This window comes from Vespa velutina, chromosome 15, assembly GCF_912470025.1.
Source record: "Vespa velutina chromosome 15, iVesVel2.1, whole genome shotgun sequence".
In the NCBI taxonomy this organism is placed as follows: Eukaryota; Metazoa; Arthropoda; class Insecta; order Hymenoptera; family Vespidae; genus Vespa; species Vespa velutina.
Window position 1 is genome coordinate 2,431,969 of NC_062202.1, and position 21,534 is coordinate 2,453,502.

The 21,534-nt window shown below is 28.2% G+C and overlaps 6 protein-coding genes across 14 annotated transcripts in view; 3 read left to right on the top strand and 3 right to left on the bottom strand.

Annotated features, from left to right (window-relative positions):
- Positions 1–538, top strand: part of LOC124954441 (protein FAM166B-like) — a 5,407-nt gene extending 4,869 nt beyond the window's left edge. For both annotated transcript variants that reach the window (XM_047507400.1, XM_047507399.1), the window contains exon 5: positions 1–538. This exon is cut by the window's left edge and continues 105 nt beyond it. In XM_047507400.1, the coding sequence (XP_047363356.1) occupies positions 1–125 (125 nt within the window). In that variant the 3' untranslated portion in view covers positions 126–538.
- Positions 539–1,730: 1,192 nt separating this feature from the next.
- LOC124954442 (mini-chromosome maintenance complex-binding protein) lies at positions 1,731–5,207 on the bottom strand. The gene is made up of 8 exons (XM_047507401.1): positions 4,442–5,207; positions 3,996–4,270; positions 3,372–3,731; positions 2,924–3,252; positions 2,677–2,856; positions 2,335–2,578; positions 2,087–2,251; positions 1,731–1,999 (listed from the first exon to the last, which is right to left on the bottom strand). Exons 1-8 carry the CDS (start codon positions 4,443–4,445, stop codon positions 1,805–1,807), a joined length of 1,752 nt encoding a protein of 583 aa, XP_047363357.1. The 5' UTR covers positions 4,446–5,207; the 3' UTR covers positions 1,731–1,804.
- Positions 4,625–6,411, top strand: LOC124954443 (metallophosphoesterase MPPED2). Its single transcript, XM_047507402.1, has 5 exons — positions 4,625–5,110; positions 5,201–5,345; positions 5,435–5,711; positions 5,840–6,066; positions 6,178–6,411. Exons 1-5 carry the CDS (start codon positions 4,988–4,990, stop codon positions 6,303–6,305), a joined length of 900 nt encoding a protein of 299 aa, XP_047363358.1. The 5' UTR covers positions 4,625–4,987; the 3' UTR covers positions 6,306–6,411.
- Positions 6,412–6,828: 417 nt separating this feature from the next.
- LOC124954301 (ribose-phosphate pyrophosphokinase 1) lies at positions 6,829–15,875 on the bottom strand. 4 transcript variants are annotated; one of them, XM_047507022.1, is made up of 8 exons: positions 15,729–15,875; positions 13,201–13,408; positions 12,346–12,529; positions 11,443–11,517; positions 10,140–10,163; positions 8,529–8,752; positions 8,125–8,458; positions 6,829–8,067 (listed from the first exon to the last, which is right to left on the bottom strand). In XM_047507022.1, exons 1-8 carry the CDS (start codon positions 15,784–15,786, stop codon positions 7,975–7,977), a joined length of 1,200 nt encoding a protein of 399 aa, XP_047362978.1. In that variant the 5' UTR covers positions 15,787–15,875; the 3' UTR covers positions 6,829–7,974. The 4 variants fall into 4 exon arrangements, with proteins under 4 accessions (XP_047362978.1, XP_047362980.1, XP_047362977.1 ...); XM_047507024.1 differs by lacking the exons at positions 11,443–11,517; positions 15,729–15,875; XM_047507021.1 differs by lacking the exons at positions 10,140–10,163; positions 15,729–15,875.
- On the top strand, positions 13,868–19,991 carry LOC124954302 (ubiquitin-conjugating enzyme E2-22 kDa). Of its 4 annotated transcripts, none has more exons than XM_047507029.1 (5): positions 13,868–14,286; positions 16,326–16,478; positions 16,633–16,715; positions 16,874–17,037; positions 17,140–19,991. In XM_047507029.1, the coding sequence occupies exons 1-5, from the start codon at positions 14,245–14,247 to the stop codon at positions 17,274–17,276; spliced, it is 579 nt and encodes a 192-aa protein (XP_047362985.1). In that variant the 5' UTR covers positions 13,868–14,244; the 3' UTR covers positions 17,277–19,991. The 4 variants fall into 4 exon arrangements, with proteins under 4 accessions (XP_047362985.1, XP_047362984.1, XP_047362982.1 ...); XM_047507028.1 differs by lacking the exon at positions 13,868–14,286 and adding an exon at positions 14,293–14,474; XM_047507026.1 differs by lacking the exon at positions 13,868–14,286 and adding an exon at positions 14,331–15,019.
- Positions 18,988–21,341, bottom strand: LOC124954300 (E3 ubiquitin-protein ligase RFWD3-like). Of its 2 annotated transcripts, none has more exons than XM_047507019.1 (3): positions 21,045–21,341; positions 20,757–20,918; positions 18,988–20,635 (listed from the first exon to the last, which is right to left on the bottom strand). In XM_047507019.1, exons 1-3 carry the CDS (start codon positions 21,061–21,063, stop codon positions 19,143–19,145), a joined length of 1,674 nt encoding a protein of 557 aa, XP_047362975.1. In that variant the 5' UTR covers positions 21,064–21,341; the 3' UTR covers positions 18,988–19,142. The 2 variants fall into 2 exon arrangements, with proteins under 2 accessions (XP_047362975.1, XP_047362976.1); XM_047507020.1 differs by having other exon boundaries at positions 21,040–21,341.
- Positions 21,342–21,534: the final 193 nt, after the last annotated feature.

Genomic DNA, 21,534 nt, shown 5'->3' on the forward strand with positions numbered 1-21,534 from the left:
AAAAGGGTTTAGAATTAGTAAGAAAGGAGCGTGAACAAAGACTGAATAAAAAGAAGAATGTTCATCCTGTTCAGAGGGTACTCGATGTTGCTTGTGTCGATGAGACTGGTCATACGAGAGCATAAAAAAAAAAAGAAAAAAGAAAAAAGAAAAAAGAAAAAAGAATTCTATATTTTAGGAAATATATGTGTATGTATTATAATCTTTATCTTTGATACAAGAAATAGGATTTTGTGAGAAAAACAAAATAGAAGAAGAAGAAAAAAAAAAAGAAACAATACAAAAGTTCATAAATTTTGACATACAAATGATAAGGATATATATCCTATCTTCTCATATTTTTATTCAATATGCCGAGAGCCTCTATAAATTATTGATTTTATCAGTTATATCTTGGCTATTAAATATTAGCCGCAATACGTACTTAAAATTCGCCGATCGATATCTTATGCCAGCAAAAGTGGATCAAATATAGATCGTGCCTTATCCATTTTAATGTGGGAAAGAAGTTAAAAATTAAGCACGAAATAAACAATAAAACTTTCTTTCTTTTGTAGACGATTACGATGATGATGATGATGATTATTATTATTATTATTATTATTATTACATCGAACATAAATACTTACTGTCCTCTTCTATCGTCACTTTTACGAAATGAATACATATTATTACTATTTATGAGATAATTGAAATAATTAAAATAGCGATGTTTTTTTCATTTTCAAAGGCTTTCCAATTTTTTTTTTCTCTATAAATATTTCAAAATAGGATATTTATATGAGCCTGGTAATTATGTAAAATGATTCCAAATCATATATTTTTCATTTTGAGATATTTTGACGTTTGTGTTTGAATCATTTAAAAATTATTTTTCAATAATACAATAAACAGGAATAAGTATTATTATAAATTATTATATATTTATTATTGAAAAATTATTCTTTTGTATAATTTAAAAATTTTTTAAATAAATTTAAGAACGTGTGAGACAAAAAAAAAAATATATATATATATACATATATATATATATCTTTTAAAATATCTCAAATGACTTGGATCATTTTCATAATCATCGATTTATTTATTAAATCTACATTCGTTGCTCAAATATCAATTAATGACTTTCTTTGTATCAATGCACTCCTCGCCTAAATATTCCGTCCATTTACGAGAAATAACTCTTTGTACAAACGATTCTAGCCACATTGAAAAAGAATTCGTATATAAAGTTTCATCGTCAATCCTCATGCGCACATTAATCATTCATGGAAAAGAAATTCTTTAAATGTTTCTGTTCGGAAACATTGATAAAGAATAAACGAAGGAACGGTATTTACGAACTAATTCCATTTTTCCATTGGATCTGATAAGATTTATGTCCTGAATCCAATATTTGAAAAGTGGAACTTAGTCATTACAAAAAAAAAAAAAAAAGAAAAAGAACGATTGATTAAATATTACAAGCATTTTGGTTTTTTTTTTTTTTTTTTAAAGCAATTCATAATTACGATCAGTGTCTCATTTTAATTAAATGAAATTGTAAAAATGTTATTCGTGTATATAAAATTATTAATAAAAGAATAGCTTTCGTATAATCGTAAATGAAAAATAATATATGTTATTTTAATGAAAAGAAAACAAAAAAAAAAAAAAAAATAGAAAAAAAAAACTTTTATAAATAAATATTTATCGAAGCATATACAGATGTATATAAAACAACACAATAATGCTATATCAAAAGTCTATAATAACTCACAAATACTATCTCACTTATAATATACAAATATATGTAATATACCATTTATTTATTACGTTGCGGTAATCTATTAATTCTTTCCAATTCCATCGCAACTGTTTTTTTCCAACAATCTATGGTTAATCTATTTTGTCCATACGATAAAGACATCAGTCTTGCCAGTACTATCAATGAATGTAAATTTTCTCCAGTTATATTTCTATTTGTTTGTCGCATTTGTACGAAATCATCTTGAATAACCTACGCGATATAATATTTCTCATTAATATTTTGTTGAACTATAGTTCATTATACAACTGTCGATGTTTGATAATTAATATTACTTACATTTGTAACATCTTCATTAAATTCAAATTCAGTATGCCTTAGAACTTCAAGATAATGACGAATGTCAGTCAATCGATTTTGATCCTTCAAATATTGATTAGTAGCTTCAATTACTTGTAAATAATGATTTTCCGATTCTTCTTTTAATACAACTTGAGTCGGGCACTGTCAAATTAAATCAATTATATATTAAATTTATTTTATTAGAAGCTATTTCGACCTCGTCGAAAAAAAAAAATGTTACGCACCGGTATAAAAGATTTTGCTTCTGACAAGATTAAAACAGGTATATCTGTATCATACTCCATTGTATAAAATTTAAAATCGTATGGCACTTTCTGAAATGTAATTAAATTCATAATAGCATCATAGTTCTGTCTTCCAGCTTGTGAAACTTGACCGCTGGTCAATCCTGTTTCATCAATTACAAGATGAGTATTAGCACTTAATTGAAGTATACCACTTGTTAATCTGTTGCACACATAATCTTTCCTAATATGTAAAAAAATAAAAAAATAGCTCTTTTTTAATTAGTACAATATGTGTTAAATTAATGGAATAAAAATATTGACATTGTTAAAATGACTTACTTTGGTATCAAAGCCATATCATTTAAATTTTCCAATGTAACTTCCAATAAGTGACTCTTTTTTACAAATAATGTTAAAAAATCGTAAAGCTTTTTAGGAAATATCTTGCACTTTGTAATAGAAAAATTTGTAATGTTCAAAGGATAAGTACCAAGACAAAGATAATCCTTTCTCATATATCTGTAAAGAAAACAATACAACATCTCCAGAAAATTTTTTGGATATTTAATACTAATATTACACATACATGGAAGACAATAAATGGCAGATGAGATAATCAGCAGCCAATTGGTCGCCAAATAACAACTGACTTAAAATTATATGAAGATCTCCTCTTATTGTCTGTGCTTTTGACATTATTAATGGAGCATTTTCTATTTCATGTTTTGTTAGTACAGTTATTTTTATCGCATGGAGTCTTGGTACAAGAGAAATTGGTGGATTATGTGTGTTCATTTCAGCATCCTCCATCATTTCTTCAGAATTATTAATAACATTTAATGCTGGATCAAGTGATATAAATCCTATTATATCTATAACTTGATTCAGCTTTAAATGTATTGTTTCATCGTAAACCTAAAAATATACAGTATATATAATAATAATAATAATAATAATAAACGTAATTTGTAAACAGAATAATAATGTATAATTTTTCTTTTAAAAACAGTAGAAATAAAAAATAATCAATTAACCTTTACAATACAAGCTTTACCGTTGTCAATCGGTATTGGAAAATTTAAAATATGTTCCTGTGATAAAATACCATTATTATCTTTATTTATTTTAGCATTATTTGACGTTTCATTTGTCTCATCCATCAACAATTTTTCTTTCTTCCTAGTTGGTTCTGAACAATCCATTTCTTCAACTCCATTATTTTCTAAACTCCGTTTATTTGTATTGTAATTATTTATTACATTCCTATTTATATTATCAATATTTGTATCTTCTTGTTTTGCCCAATTGTTTAATCCTGGTATAGAAATAACAATGCATGTTTGTCTTTCAGAACTGATATTCTTTTCTGAATTAAAAATGATTTCTTCATTTGGCTAGGGGAAAGAAAAAAAAGAAAAAGAAATATTAAACCTTTAAAAAGTATAATATAAGTGAAAAATATGAAAATATTTATTAAAAAATAAATTGTAGGTAGCAGTATACATGAGATAAGCTAATCTTATAACATCTCACACCTGTAACTACCATTTCCTTTCTCTTGGTCTTACATCATATCCAAGACGTTTAAATGATCAACGTGGATATATAAATAATATAAGACCCCCTCCCCATATATAAATACATATATTGATTATTACCGATGATATCATTGAATCCATATACATTCCAAATCTAACATCACAGTATCCATTTTGTATATTCTTGACTTCATACTTTTTAAAATAATATTCAGGATTATACATATCTTGTATCATGCCACGAAATCTAACAAGTTGTTTATCCTTAAAGTAATGTAAAGGTGCATTGTTTAACAAAGGGATTTCTCTTATTGCACCAGAATTTTCCAATATAAATTTACAAGATGATTGATTTTTAACAAAATGCTCGGGTGTCCAATCATTAATACTGAGAGCTATAAAGAACACAAAATAGTAGACAAATATATATATATATACATATATATATATATATATATAAAATTGTGGTGATAAATAAACGTTTATCATTGATCATAAGTTTATTATCGAACAATAGAAAAATACTTTTGAATAAAATAAAAATAAAACGAAATAAATAAACTTACACATTATTATGCAGCTAATATAATCTTAATTCGATATTCGTATAAAAATTAATTTAAAATGCATTCAGAAAGATCAGTATTTAGAACTTGTAAACAGTACTACAAATTCACGCCATAGAGCGTTTTCCATTTACCGACATAAGTCGACACGCAGCGACACATGTGTTCTTTTCATTTGATTTGTTAATTATATCGCTTGATAAATCGTTTGATTTTTTTTGTTGTAATCGATTTTATAAATTTATTACAAGAACTTATAAAAAATAATATTTTTAAAAGATCACCTACGGTGAATCACTCAAACAATATATCTTGTTTATTATTTAACAAATATTAACAATTATATTATTTCATTGATATCTTTCAAACGACATCTTTCCCTTTTCCGTTTACAATGGCGGGTAAAGCCCTTACGATTGTAAGCCAACGGCATTGTATTTATACAAGTGTAAAATAAGTAGAAAAATATGTTAGTACTTTAGCAATCGTAAAACTAACAATATAAGAAAAGAGACATTAAACGTTTATAATAAATATTAATTCAGTATGAAAGTAGGAGTACATTCGTTAACACATAACCCTACAGCAGCTTGGCGGGAGCTGTCACAGGAACAAAAAGTTATTAAAATTAATGCCAAAGTTCCGACAAGCGATGCTCCTAATGATAAGGTAGATTTAAGATACATTACAATTCATTTTTGTTTCTTTTTTTTTTTCAATTCATAATATCATCTAATGACAAAACTTTATCTATATCAGCTACGTGTAGTTTGTATGAGTGATACGCATTCTCTTACGCCATTTATACAATTTGATATACCTAATGGTGATATCTTTATTCATGCTGGAGATTTTACAAAATGTGGTAGTTTACAAGAAGTTATAGAATTTAATAGTTGGATCGGTAAGTTTCTATTAACCTGAGATATATTTATTTAATTTCAACTAGATCTGGAATATCAATTAAACAGAGGATCATCATTTACTTTTTAGGAAATTTGCCACATAAACATAAAATAGTTATAGCTGGAAATCATGAACTCAGTTTTGATCCAACATTCACACATCCTTTTACTATGCAAACTTCTGGGGACCGTCATAAACATACAGGGACTAGCATTCTCGATGGTATACCCACGTTGGGAATGTCAAAAGATACTCTTGCAGAAGCTATTAGGACATCTAATATTAAAGATTATTTAAAAAATTGTATCTATTTAGAAGATTCTGAAATAACTCTATATGGAATTAAAATATATGGTACACCGTGGTAAGTACTCGTACAGACATATCGATAAAAGAAGAGAATTAACATTTGTTGATTCATTCGTACTTGTAGCAAATTATTTCAGGCTTAAGTTTCTTTTTTTTTTGAGGAACGTTTCCTTGAAACTTTAGGCAACCAGAGTTTTGTAAATGGGCTTTCAATGTGCCACGCGGAGAACCTTGTCTTTCTAAATGGGACATGATACCACCTGATACAGATATACTTGTAACACATACACCTCCTGTAGGTCATGGAGATTTATGTTGTAGTGGAGTACGAGCAGGATGCGTAGAATTGCTTTCTACGGTACAGAATCGCGTGAAACCAAAATATCACGTGTTCGGTCATATTCACGAAGGTATATCAAAAAGTAACATGTATATAGTTAATTTTTTGTAAAAATATGTTAGAGAACTCTGTAGAGAATAATAAGTAAGGTAAATTACTACTATATTTGTTTTTTTTATAGGATATGGTATTTCTTCTGATGGAAAAGTCATTTATATAAATGCATCTACATGCGATATTAATTATTTACCAACTAATCCACCAATAGTATTTGACATAACATTACCTTCTGGATTTGTGAAGGAATAAATTAATGATTAATGATACTTTTAATTAGAACTTAACGAAATTTGAATTTTTTTTGGTTTTGATATGAGAGATTCAAGGATTTAATATTTTTTGTGTATATATATATATATATATATATATATATATATATATATATATATATATATATATATATATATATATATATATGAATTTTTTCGATTTCTAATAAGTTATATTTCAAAAAGAAAAATTGATTTATACACAGAATCGTTTCTACTTTTCTTTCTTTTTTTTTTTTTTTTTTTTTTTTTCCATACAATGATACATATTTGAAACTATAATAATTTAATTAATACATTACGCGTATATTGTTTACTAAGAAATTAGAACAATCAATATAAAACAGAACTATAGTTATCATTATATGTAGTATTGAACAAAGCAAATAATACTAAATGATCGTTTCGTGTATTTACCATGTCCATGAATTTATAGCCTGGATTCATTAACATTTTTTATTCTAAACTGATGGGTCTTTGGATATCAATAAACTACAATGTAATATTGCTTTGGTTTTTTTTTTTTTTTTATTGTAATACCCAGTTTAACAACAATAAGCAATATTTTTAAGCAAAAACAAATTTTCTTAGACACAATTTGGTATACATACATATTGAATTATGTTTATTTCTTTTATTGGTCCGAGATAAATTGCAGGTATGATTATTTTAAATTCGCAATTAATGTATTTGTAATAAGAAAAACGTTTTATATAAGTAACGTTTCAATACAAATGATTTACTTTCTTTATTCAAAAAACTCTTATTAATATTAAAATATTAAAAGTGTGTGGCGAATATTGATATAATATATATAAAAAATTTTTAATTACCGCAATTTGCATATTAATTTGTATTTTTGTATAGCTTACTGGGTTGTCAGATTGATATTAATTTATCAATAGTTTATATATTGCAGATCTTGCATTTGTATATATATATATATGATGGTAAGATATTTCCAATAGTACATGGCTCAATTATTATTTTCTTATTAATTATCCATCGTAAAATTCTTATAATAATCTAGAGCACATATTAGAACTAATGAAAATATCAGCTCTTGTTTCAGACATTCGTACTCAAATCTTTGTAAAAGTAAAATCAATACAAATGAGTACTATAAACTATCTTTTGTAAAAGCACATTTTTATATTATGTTGATTTCATTCTGAGGCATTTATAAATGCTATTATGTAAATTAAAGTTCGCATAATGAAGTCAATATATGTTATTTACTGATTGTTTAAATCAGACATTATTATCGGAGTGATTCTTATGCATTTTCTTATCCTCTAGCAGACATATAATAACACACAATTAGATCACAAAAGATCTACTTATTAATCTAATGGCTACGAACATACCTTCTGAAAACTCTGACATAATAAAAGTAGATATTATATTTCTACTAATGATTGTCTAAAAAAAAAAAGAAAAAAAAAAAAAAAAAAAAAAAAAAAAAAAAAAACCAACAAAAAAAAAACAAACAAAAAAAAAAATGATTTAATAAATTTAAAAATACTATTCTCTCGTTAGCCAATAAAGGCAATGTCTTTTGACTAAACTAAGAATAATAATAAACAAATGTAAAAAGACTACATTCTTTTTACTCATTCAGCTTAGGAGAGTATGTTCTAATTTTTAACCTAGTATGGCACGTTAGAGAACAGGTACGATACAGATTCACCATTGTGGGTCCTTCTTACAGCTTCAGCAAACATCATCGATACGTCGATACACTGAAAAATAATTAATTTATTATAATTAATAATAAAAGTTTAATTACTTTTTTTTACCTGTATTTTTGGGCAATCTTTCATATGTTCATCCTGAGGAATAGTATTAGTTACTACGACCGCCTCGAAACATGCATTATTGATTCTACTAATTGCTGGTCCACTGAAAATTCCATGCGTAAGAATTGCATAAACTTTCGTGGCACCAGCCTCTAAAAGTTTTTCTGCAGCATGACATATTGTACCGCATGTATCAGCCATATCATCAACTAGTATTGCTACTCTGTCCTTAACATCACCCACTAGTACCATACTTGCTACTTCATTTGCTTTTTTTCTTTCTTTGTGAATAAGTGCAAATTCAACATTGAGTCGATCTGCAATAGACGTTACCCTAAAAAATGTCAAGTTATTCTAAATTAATCTTACAATTTTAAATATTTCTTCTTTTGCATATTATTTACCTTTTGGCACCACCTGCATCTGGAGAAACTATAATACTATTTCGCCATTCTGCAATATTTTCTTTTATCCATTTTAAAACGGCTGGTTCAGCAAATAAATTGTCCACTGGAATGTCAAAGAAACCTTGTATTTGACTAGCATGTAGATCCATAGTAATTATATGATCAGCCCCTGCCACTGACAGCATATTCGCCACTAATTTTGCTGAGATCGGTGCTCTACTCTGTAAAACATAATTAAATTGTTTAAAATACAAGAATATTAATGAGTCCCTCAAGTCCATTTGCAACCGGATATGTCCTGTAATTAAAAAAAAATAGGTACCGTTAGAATTATCTTAGCAGCCTGCCTGTTAAAAACAATTAAACCTTTCCTGTATCAGTAAAACTAAGAAAGAATATTTAATACATTCTTTACTAAAAGAATTTTGATAGTTTGGTGGTTAAATAATATTATTCTCATATAATTTCCTAGATTTATATAAAAAAAAAAAAAATCATTAATTTTTGTTTTCAAAAATTTTTTCAGAGGGGACAAAATATAAATACAATGACCAAATACTAATTATTGAATACTGATACAAAATATAGACAGGAAGAAACATGATATAAAGGTCAAAGATGTGTTGCAAATGCACCCCAGTTAGACTCAACAGAAACTATAATTGAAGCTAAATATTGAAAGTTAGAAACTCATAACAGCACAATGCATCTCAATCCTTTGCCTTCGTGTAGCAAAAGATAATAAATATTGAACAAGAGGGCAAACACTTAAACAGATTAAAAATTAATAGTTAATCATTGATAGGAGAAACACGTTATATACTATTTTGTAGCATTTCACACAACAAAAATATCACAATGTATATGTTTTCTGATACATCACGTATTATTTTTAAAGAATTTGTTTCAAACAACATCATAATGAACACGAAGCATATTATTATGTATAATATGTTTCTGATAATATGTTGTTTTTCATACACTGAAATGCATTGTGTGCACAATCATAAGATAATAAATCAATAAAACTTTGTTTTTATATTATATAAGAACTTCACAAAAGCTATTATGTGTTAAGATCTATTTAATGATTTCAAACCTTTATTATCTGAACATGACAATGCATTATCAAAACAGTACAATTGTTACTTTGTACCACTGAAGCATTATGTTTATATAAGGCATCTTTTATATCTCTCTTTTTCTCTATTATAAAAATATATTAGTATATTGAAAAATAATAACATTTTAAGCTACGTATGTGTTTATTAGTACCCACAAGCACACATCAATGAACCCCATAGATGGATTACTAATGATATATGTATATATATAGTGCTATTATATTAATATTTTGCCCTCTCATTCATATGTCAATATAGTATGTTTTTTATACAATTTATCATTCATTCAATTACTTATTCGTTAATTCTATCAGTCATTCATTCATGGGGGTACCATTGTACTATATAGCAACGAATATAAGTTTTGTTAGTCCTACAAATAAAATTTGCTGATCGAATTAAAAAGAAATATTATAACTTGAATGGTTCATTGAGCTATCATTACAAACGCTTCACTCGACAATCTTGTTGCTCTTATACTCACTGTAGACAGGTCGGGCAGAATATCCTGAAAATACCCAACTATTCAGAAACATAAAGCAACGTTTGTATATTTTTCTTTTACTGATATAAACATAAATATTACTGATTAAAAATTCTTTTTATCATTTCTCAAAAAAACTTATGTATGTATACGCTTAATATAAATACAGCAAAATGTGTCTATTTACGATCAAGAAAATTCCGATATTATATCTCATACATTTTGCGTAGGTATCAGGACCCCCTTGATGAAACCTATCAGTTATTTTGCAATATATATACAGAAGTTATCTCGCATGTGATAACCTTTAGAATTTTGATTGTTTGTAAATGATGTGTTGCATGTGCAATGCACTTATGAAGATTGCTACACTGCAATGTTATTTCTAATATTTTTACTAGATTACTTTTCATCAACACACATTGCATTAATAATATAAATAAATAAAAAAAAGTTATACGAAAAATATCTTGTTGATTTTATCTAAGAACGTGTTTATAATGATTGATGCTACTAAAGAAATAATTTATTTTTCTTTATGCTTTCTATAATGTATTTGCAAGAATAATGTAGTTGTTAAAATGACCACAAATTCCAATGTAATATGAAATTTTTAAATTGATATCATGCTTTTCTTTTAATAATCAAGATTATATTGTGTATAAATATGGTTATATAAATGAAATTGCTAAATTGTAAAATATGAAAAGATTAATTGCATTAACATTAAGAGATTTTTTTTTTGGTAAGATTGTAATTATTTTATATTGATTATGACATGCATTTTTGTTACAAACAGACCCTAGGTAAGCCTCTTATTAGACGAAAGTTTGTATAATTATTTTAATTGCAATTTATATATTTGTATAAGGCATTTTAATTGCAAAGCTTCATAAAGTTTTCGTGATTATTATATTTGTATAAATTCTTTTAATATGTTATTTGAGGATTGTCTAGGGGTTTATATATCATAATATTCAAGAAGAAAGTAAAAATTTCTTATTAATTGTATAGATATTTTTGGAGCAAAAGTACGTAAACAATTACTTTTATGAGACTATTAACTTATCCATTTATTGCTATTTTATAAATTGGTGCCATAAGTGTCCATAAATGATAAAGACCCTGTAATATATAAAGATACCATTTAATGCAGGCGAATGATATGAAAGCAGAAAAACAAAAGCATATTTTTTATGGAAATGAAATGCCAAAACTTGCATCCATAACATGATACTCCATTTGTTTGTTGCAAAGTTATAAAAACTGAGAAAAATAAAAAATAAGATCCGCCACAAGTTACCCTGAATTTCCATTCGTTTGACTTCATGACAATATGACTCTTATTGGAATTTGTCTTGTCACCACCATCGCCTCCCTGTGGAGATATCACAGACAAAAAAATTTTACTTCTGTTTAAAAGAAGTTTTCTTCCTGGAGAAATTTTTTCCATTTTAAAGACATGTTAAAATGATGGCATAATTTAAACTGTAAAAAACATTTATCAAAAGCTGTAAGCAAAAAGATATTTTCCTTCTTCTTATTCCAATAGAATAAAGTAGATCATGAATGAAACTGTGATGTATTGTATTAAAATATAATTTCAAGGATGTTATTATATAAAGTTACTTATGCAAACAGGATTTATTACTATCACAAGGTATAAATAATATAGGCGGAGCTACTATCTGCTTTCTGTTTAAGAAATTAATATTCATTTCATTCAGATAAGTCAAGATATTCTGATTATATTAATCGGTAGATTAAATTAGTAAGACATTTAAAACTATCCAGTTTATTATATCTAAATTCAACTTTACTTATTATATTTAAAAAGAAACAGCCTTGCAATTTTAATAATTATATTAGTGTTTTAATGGTTAATATAATTTTAGATATTATTAAAGATTATAAATTGGATAAAGTTTAATACAAAATTACGTATGTTTTATAAATGAAAAATTAAAATGTATAAAAATTAAAAAAAAATCATATAACTTACCAGTCTTTGACACAAGGTTTTAAAATCAGCTATTTAAAAATAGGTTGTAGCATTAATATAAAAAGATCATCACTTTACATTTCGTGAATGGCTTATAACCAAAAATTAAAAAAGAAACAAAAATAACTCTCAAGGCTGTTACTTAATGAAGTAAATTAAAAAAAAAATAAATAAATAAAATATATTGATTTATTCTCATTTTACCTTGTCCTTTTTATCCTGCCTTGCATATGGGAAACATGGAATGACCGCAGTTACTCTGGATGCAGATGCTATTTTACAAGCATTGATCATAATTAAGAGCTCCATCAAATTATCATTTACTTCTCCACTTCCACTTTGTACAATGTACACGTCTTCTCCTCTGACAGATTCTCCTATTTCTACACTGTTATAATGAAATTTAAAGAATATTGTATTATTAGATTTTTGATTATTTTTCTTAACTCTTTTAAAATAATATAGTCTTAAATAATGCTTTGAAATTCCTTTTAATACGAGAGAACTATTGGTCAGATAAATTCAGTCACGCGACAAAAATGATATATACTACTTAACGGCGAACATGCTAAATTTCGCGATATCGAAAAAGATATATTTGTACTTAACTAAACATATAACCAAGAGGAAATTATTACATACGAAAGGATGTATGCCATATCGGAAAAAAATAAAATTATTTATATATCGAAAATAATACGAATCATCATCGACTAAATAATATTTCGAATTAATATATAATAATCGACAATTATATGAGAGAATTGCGCGTAAGTAGAGAAAAAAAAAAAAAAAAAAAAAAAGAAAAAAAAGAAACGCAAGAACACCGGTTTTTGCATGAGTGAATTAAGTTCTATAGCGATGGGAAACATTAAAAACGTAGGTACGATAAATAGCTAACATAGAAATAAATGATCTAAAATATACTTTCGTAGAGAGAAGGATAAAACAAAGGTAATATTTATAAATGTCGCGGTGACACGTGGTCTGTACTTCGTTTTAACTCATTAAACGAATAAGAATAAACGTGGTTAACGCGTAAGTAATAACGACCATTACCATGTCTCGAGGTTGCTGAACTTCTTCGTGACAACTTTTCCAATGTCGATTCCGAGCCTGTCAACAATTCTTTGGGCAAGATCAGGATGAGATGTCCCACTGAATACCTTAATATTGGGCATTCTGCTACAGAGTAATCTCCCGCGAGAGTTTTCTAAGTTTGCCCGTAACAAACTCTTAGCACGCACTGGCTGCGACACAGGCATCACTGAAAAACAGAAAGCACCGAAAACCCCCAACCAATGGTACATCCCTTCTCTGCGGCGGCGGAAGCGACGTAAGGAGGCTTCGCTCCGCCCACTTTGACTCGGATATTACCGCGGTAAACGATACAGTCTATTCTTTTCTTATCGTTGTTTGATCTTTTACGACGTTACATCTTTTTCTTTATGTTTTTCGTTGTTTAATCGAAGAAATGCAAAGAAACAAGAAAAACGCGTAAAAAGATTTCTTTTTTTTTAAGGTCACGCAGTGCATTCCCACGTCACCATTTTGTTGCAGAGCATGCTTCACGACGTACGTGTATGTGTATATATATATATATACACATGTGTATGTATATATATATATATATATGTATACACATATTTAAGAGTGAGAAGTTTGGCGCGGGAAACGTCGTATTCGGTGACCTTGAGTAGGTATACGAGAAAAATAATTTAACGCGTTATATTTCCTTAAAATAAAAATGAATAAACATTTTTTCATTTTTTACGCGACGTCGATGATCCACGTAGTGAAAAAAGTAGTTGAGAAAAAAAGTGATATATTATGTGGGAAGGTGAAGAAGAAGAAGAGAACATTGGCCTCGAAAAAAGAAAAAACGAGAGGGAGAGAGAGAGAAAGGAAGAAAGAGAGAAAGAGAGAGAGAGAGAGAAAAAAAAAAGATACGTGTTCTCGAGGATAAAAAAAGAGCAATATCTTGATCGTAACTTTTTTTTTTTTCTTACAGTTAGAACGTCCTTGAACGATAATGAGCGAAAGAACGGAAAGGACAATTGATTCCGGCGTATTTACAATTTGGCGGCAGTTTTGAGCGACGCAATGGCGCGAACGCGACATGGCGCCGTGATTTTAGACAAAACCGTAAGAGTGCGCATTAAATAAATGTGAAGAGTTAAGAAGGGTGAAAGAGACCACGAGAGAACAACTGACAGTCAGGGTTTTTATATATCATCGATGTTACGCCGATAACGGCGATCAGTACGACAAGTTGTTGGATGCATCCACAGGAAAAGAGATTTTTGATAAGGAAGAGAGAAGAATCAAGAAGGGTGATAAAAAGAGATTTCCTTGTCCTTCTCTTTTTTGTATCGTGAAAAATTCGAGTTGCGCCGAACGGCAAACTCGACGGTACAGATACATATCGCGAAGAAAGAGAAAGAGTGCGCGCGCGAGCAAGAGAGAAAGAGAGGGAGGGAGAGAGAGAAAGAAAGAAAGAGAGAGAGAGAGAAAGAGAGAGAGAGAGTGTGAGAGAGAGAGAGAGAGTTAACGAAGAGAGAACGAAGAGCATCGGAGGAGAGCGTGCACCGGCTGACGCTCGTGAGCAGCAGTACTTCCTCGATTCCATTCGTTAAGACGCGAGACTCAAAGAGACGATGAGAGCGTGCTGACGACAACGACGACGTCGCGCGTTAAAGATTCGGAAACTATGGCGAACATCGCGGCGCAGCGAATCAAACGGGAATTCAAAGAGGTTATAAAGAGTGAGGAGGTGAGTGGAGGGATCACCTCTCGGAGCAGACAACGTAGATTCGATCTCGAATCAATGCGCGAAGGAGAAGCGCTTCGCGGTTATGCGGCTTTTGCGGCTTTTCGTGTACTTTTACTCTTTTCTTTATCTCACACCGTGTGCACGGCATGACAGAATGAGATAGAGATAGATATAGAGAGAGAGAGAAAGAGAGAGAGAGAGAGAGATATATAAGTAGATAGAGAGAGAGAGAGAGAGAGAGAGAGAGAAAGAAAAAGCGAAAGAGAGAGAGAGAGAGGGAGGGAGAGAGAACGAAAAAAAGAGGATGTGCTCCGGAACTTCTTCGTCGAGCAAATTGTTATGAAAGAAGCGCGAAATCACCTGTTGTCTCTCATGAATGCACGATAAAATACTTGTCAATCATTATGAACAACGTTTCAGTCCGATGACCGTTGGACTATCGTAAGCTCTAACATATCTCCGTGTTACGAAAATCAGACAAGCGCGAACTCTAGTCAATATGCGAGTGATCTTCTAAATAAAATCGAATCTCAATTTTCGGGTTATATTCGAATAATATATCTCGTCTTTACGATACGCTTGTGATTTAATCGCTCAAGTGTTATATAAAGTCGAAGTAACCGAATTATGTTCTTGCTGAGTCAGCGAAAATAGATAGTTATAATCGATGGCGTATTTGTCATATCATATTTTCGGATTTTACAGTAGATATGCCAAAGATTATCCTACTAATTGACTTTTTTCCTTTCTTACCAAAATAAAAGAGAGCGGATAGAAATTCCTTTTTTCTTTTTTTTTGCTTTTTTCTGCATACCTGATTTTTCCTCTTCTCGTGTACACTTTATTTCCTTAGGTATTTTTTGCTTCTCCATTATGTCCACTTCTTTATTGAATTAGTTTTGCAGTAACAAATAGGTTTTACGTATTTGTACATAAGATATCTCGAAGAGAGTGTTGTAATCATTACCACATTGAAATTAAATGTTATCGTTATAGGATATTTTTTGTAATGCTTTCTTATCTATCCTTGGGTTCAAGGGTTATGGTAATATTATGTTCTTTTTTTTATAAAATGGAACAACAAAACTGTTTGTACCATATGCAAGATTTATTTAAAAGTATCATTTAGTAATATTCTTGTTTGGTTTAATGATTCTTATGTGTCATTGTGTAAACTTTCATTTATCAGCAGTAATTTTAAAATGTAAACATGTATATTATTTATTTCCACTATAGCATGATAAATATGTTGTTTTCTACTTTCATTTGTTTTTCTTTAGCATAATAATTCATGCAATTTGACCTCTTTCATCAAATGTTTTTAAGATAGAATATAAATATACAATTTAATTTTTATGAATTTTCTTGTAACTATCCAAACTCTTATATTGCTATTTAAAACTTGCTACAGGTGGCAAAGTGTGCAATTAAAGTCGAGTTGGTAAATGATAGCTTCACTGAATTAAAAGGAGAAATAGCTGGGCCACCAGATACACCTTATGAGGGAGGTAATTTTGTACTTGAAATCAAAGTACCTGAGACTTATCCCTTCAATCCTCCTAAAGTAAGCACTTTGTAAGTTAATGTGTTTTAAATATCTTGATCATTTTAAATATGATAATTACTATGATGTGTCGATGTAAAATATACTGCAATTTCTATATATTACAATTTTTCATTAAAATATTTTTATTTAATTTATTTTATTTCTCTTATAGGTTCGTTTTATAACAAAAATATGGCATCCTAACATATCTTCGGTCACGGGTGCTATTTGTCTGGACATATTAAAAGATCAATGGTACATAATTCTATATCATATGTCTATTTATCTATCTTTTATTATTTTCAATATAGAAAACATTGTTATATTGTTAAAAGAATTTGATGCATAAATTTTCTTATGAATTTATACATATAACATGAAATATATTTTGAAATTTTATTGTTACATTTAAGGGCAGCCGCAATGACTTTACGAACAGTATTGCTATCATTACAAGCATTGTTATCTGCAGCAGAACCGGATGATCCTCAGGATGCAGTAGTAGCTAAACAATATAAAGAACAGCCTGATATGTTTCGTCAAACTGCAAAACATTGGACATTTGTATATGCGGGTGGTACGAATATTCTTTCTTTATCATTAACAGAAGATACAAATTTATTTTGCTTAAATGAATGATATCTCGTTTATATATAAACTTTATTGTAAACAATTATAGGACCTGCAAAGATGCCAGAGCTAGATGAAAAAATAAGAAGATTAACAGACATGGGGATTGAAGAACATAATGCAAGAGTTGCTCTTTCCTCATATAATTGGGATTTGGAACGTGCCACTGAGCAGCTCTTCAGTTAGTGATAACTGTACAGTTAATTCATCACACAAAGACCACTCATTTTGTCATTTAGGAACTTCTGTAACAACACACTCAACTAATAATACCATAGCAGTTTTATAATAAAATTCAGCTCCTTTAATGGCAATATTTCTAGTGTAAGAAAAAAAAGATCAAAAGAAAATTCAATAGATCTTGATTTGATATCTTTAATAGTTATCTGCTTGATTTATAAAATACGGGCTTGAAAAAAAAAATCTAATGAAACGTATAAAGGCAAAATTTATAATTAGCTATATATCTCAAAGATAAGATTTGCAAACAAAAATTTAGTTCTTAATCTTAATTCAAATGAGGTGATAAATATGCTTTACAAGCATATTTTTAACTGTTATGGAAATTGAGTAGTGTGTTTATTACGTCTTTATGTTTTTTTTTTCTTTTTTTCTTTTTTTTTTTTTTTTTTTTTTTTTTTTTTTATATAATTGTACGATGTTTCAGAACGATTAATGTTTTGAATGGTTGAGTGTGTATTTTTTTTAATTTTATGTTGTACACAAAACAAACACAAACATATACGTCTTCTTTTCTTTATTCTCTGTTTATAAATTTTATAGATCAGGATATTAATTATACTTTGCATATATTTGTTTTTTCTTTATAAACAAGTAAACTTAAAGAAATTTTTCTGGGTACTGTAGTGAAATCTCTTGTAGAACGGTACCTGATATATATTGGTTTATGTTACAGAAGTCAATATATGATACGATGCTTCTTATATAAGAACATATATCAAGACAGAAAACATGTTTTTTTGATCTTCAATATTATTTCCCTACACTTCTTTTCTTAAAACATATAGAAGTGTAATGTGATTAGATTCGGAATGTATGTTACTGAAATAGATGAAGATTTAATAATGTTAGATTGTATTTATAAAAACGTTCATACACTTAAATACCATATTGTTAATATTTACATTTTGTACATTTCTGGTGTTGGGTTATGGACAATGACCTGATTCTTCATCACCTCATATGCACATAGAAATATTATTTTATATTCAAATTTAGTAATTGACATTCCAGATTCAGACAACCACTGCATTTATTCATTACTATTAATTATGTTATTCGAAACGCATTCAAAAATATATATTATAAATGCATTGAATATGCATTACAAAATCTTGCAATATGGAAAAATATTTTGCAAACAAACACAGATTGTAAAATTTCATACTATTTAGTTAAAAAATTTATTTAAACAAATTTTTATGTTACACGAGAAATTGATTTATAAAATCCTTATTAAATTTTGTTAATGCTTCTTTTTTACTATACGAGTTCGATGAAAAAAGAAAAAATAAAACAAACAAATTTTATATTATATATGAGAAAATATTAAATATGTAGTATACAATTGAATTTCTCAACTTTATGTAATATTGAGTCAATTGTATCGAATATCGTTCTCTTTTCAAACGCATGTCAATTCAATTAAACCAAAGTAAGAATCCTTGTTCAAGTAGATCTCTTATTTTTAATTTTTAACATGACTTACTTCCACTTTATATCTAATCAATTTAGGAAAAAATATTAATAATTGGTTAGTTATATCTTTTGTCTTTATATTATTGTATTTGAGCAAAATTCTTTTTGCTGCAGAAGATTTGTAAACAATATTATAGGTAGAATACAATATTGTATAAAATAGGTATTAAAATATATATTTATAGTTCCTTAATCATTTTACTTAGTAGATTCATAAGTTATTATTACATTCAAAGTAAATATTTACATGTAATATTTTTAAATTATGTTTCCAATAGATCACAAATAAGGTAACTGACTAATAAGTAATAATAGTTAGCAAAAGTATCATTGTCACAAGGAGTTATGTTTGTACATTCTAAGTTTTCTTGCAGAAAGAGTTGCTAAATATACATTGTCATTAATTTTGAAAGAACACATATCTATGATTGGATCAGATACTGGAAGTGTATGCACTTGATTGCCAGTTGATGTACTCCAAAATGGAATACTACTAATAGATTCTTGGTGGACAGCAATTAGCGTATCGTTTTCTACAGATACATGACAAGGACGTGACAAAAGACGTTGAGAATTGCCAGCATTAAATGTATGTACAATATTGCATAAAACCATTTCATCATTTCCTTTTTCAATAGAACATACAATATGTCTTGCTTGAGGTAATCGTTCGTTAGGTCGACAAGATATAAGAGCGTGATTATTTTTTTTATCATAACGTACAGAGACAAAAGGACCTTGTAAATTCATTTCTTTTGATATATATGTAGATTCCTTCAGTTCGTACGCGTTACAACTGTTTAAACGACACGCTATAAATCCACCTCTGCTAATTCCACTTCCTGCATATGCAGGTACTGTTGCCAAAGAAATAACAGGTGATCTATCAGTAGAACTTTCTAAAAGATCAACGGGAGTCGATGTTTGTCTAATATCAAATTGCATTATCGATCCATTTTGAGCACCAGCAAAAAAAATATTAGAATCATCACCTGACCAGCAGCAACTCCACAATGTAAAATCTGTTGTATATGAGTGCATTATAGTATTGCTTTGGATATCAATTAATTTAGCACTTTTGTCAAAGCCAACACTTAGAAGTACAGATTGTTGCGAGGGATGAAAACTAATGTCTCTTATAGCTTGAGAATGAAGGAATAGAAATTGACGTGGTACAAAGTTCTCGACATCTATTTTTTTTACACCATATCCTGCGAATAATGAATTTCCTGATTTTTGCGAAACGGCCAATAATCCATACCAATGATTGTAATCTAATACACGGCATCCATCCTCTTTACAAATCTCTAAAGAATGTTCAAGATGAAATTTTGTGTTTGTATTTGTTGACATACTTTGACAGCGATTAAAATCACTTTTTGTAGTAGAGAGTTGACTTTGAAGCTCAGCAATACGACTTTTCATAGTAGTTAATTGTTGTTCATATAACTTTTGTCGAAGATTGCTTTTTGATAATTCTGCTTCGATACGATTTTTTTCTGCTGTGACAGTTGACAATTGATTTTTCATTGTTTCCAGTTCAGAGGTATCAATGCATACCAATTTTTTAGCATATAACATCCTAATATCTTTTACAGCAGCTTTTCTATTACATTGAGGACATCTTCGATTTGAAGATGTACAAGAAACCTGTAACCACCTTAAAAGGCAATTGTGTCCAAATAAATGTCCACAACGTAAGCAGCACAAACGATGTTCACCAGTTGTTGTCCATAATTCCATACAAATTGGGCACGATTGATCAGAATCATCTGTATTCTCATTATTATCTGCTGAAGATTCTTCTGTCATAGAGATTTTTTGACCTAATTAGAAAAAGTATATATATATATATATATATATATATATATATATATATATATATGTAATACATAAATATAAAATATTTTTTATTATATGATAAAGAGAATTCAAAATATACATTACATTTTGTAACTGGCTCATTAATTAAACTATCAGCAACAGTATCAGTACTTGAATCATTTTCTTCATTATTAGACGGTAATACATTTTCTTCAGATACATTTTCAATGGGTGAAGGAAGCCTTTCAGGAATAAGATTTCTTTCCTCCGACTCTTCTTCTTCGCCTGAGAAAATGAAAAAGAAAAAAAAAACTTAACATATATGTATAATATTAACAATGTTTATTATTATTTACTGCTACTACTTTTTCCCTTCTATATTTATAAGTAATATTAAAGCCATTACTTAACTGTATTCCATATCTTCCATTTTTTGTTAAGATATTATTATTTTATGCTATAATAAGCATTGCTTTAATAAGAATTATATTTTTATTCAATTTAAAACATATTATTTGGTTATATTAGCATATTTTATCTTTGATAATTCTTGATCATAATGACATAAATAAGAAATAGTAATTTTTTTTTTTTTTCAACAATAGTTTTTCTTCATGTAAACAATAACTTTTATTCAATGTAAATATAAACGCGTTAGTATATTTACAATTTATACTTGACATAAACATACACAGGATCAATCTATTAGCGATTGTAGCGCCAATAGGTTCTTAAAAAAAAATATAAACCATTTAGTAATTTAAAATAATTTGATTAGAAACTTTATATATCTTTTTACATATACATTATAGCGTAGATTAAACTAAATTAATTTAAATGTTATTAAAAGAAAATATAAATTATTAATAAGGATAATTTTCCAAAATTAGTTCACACATTT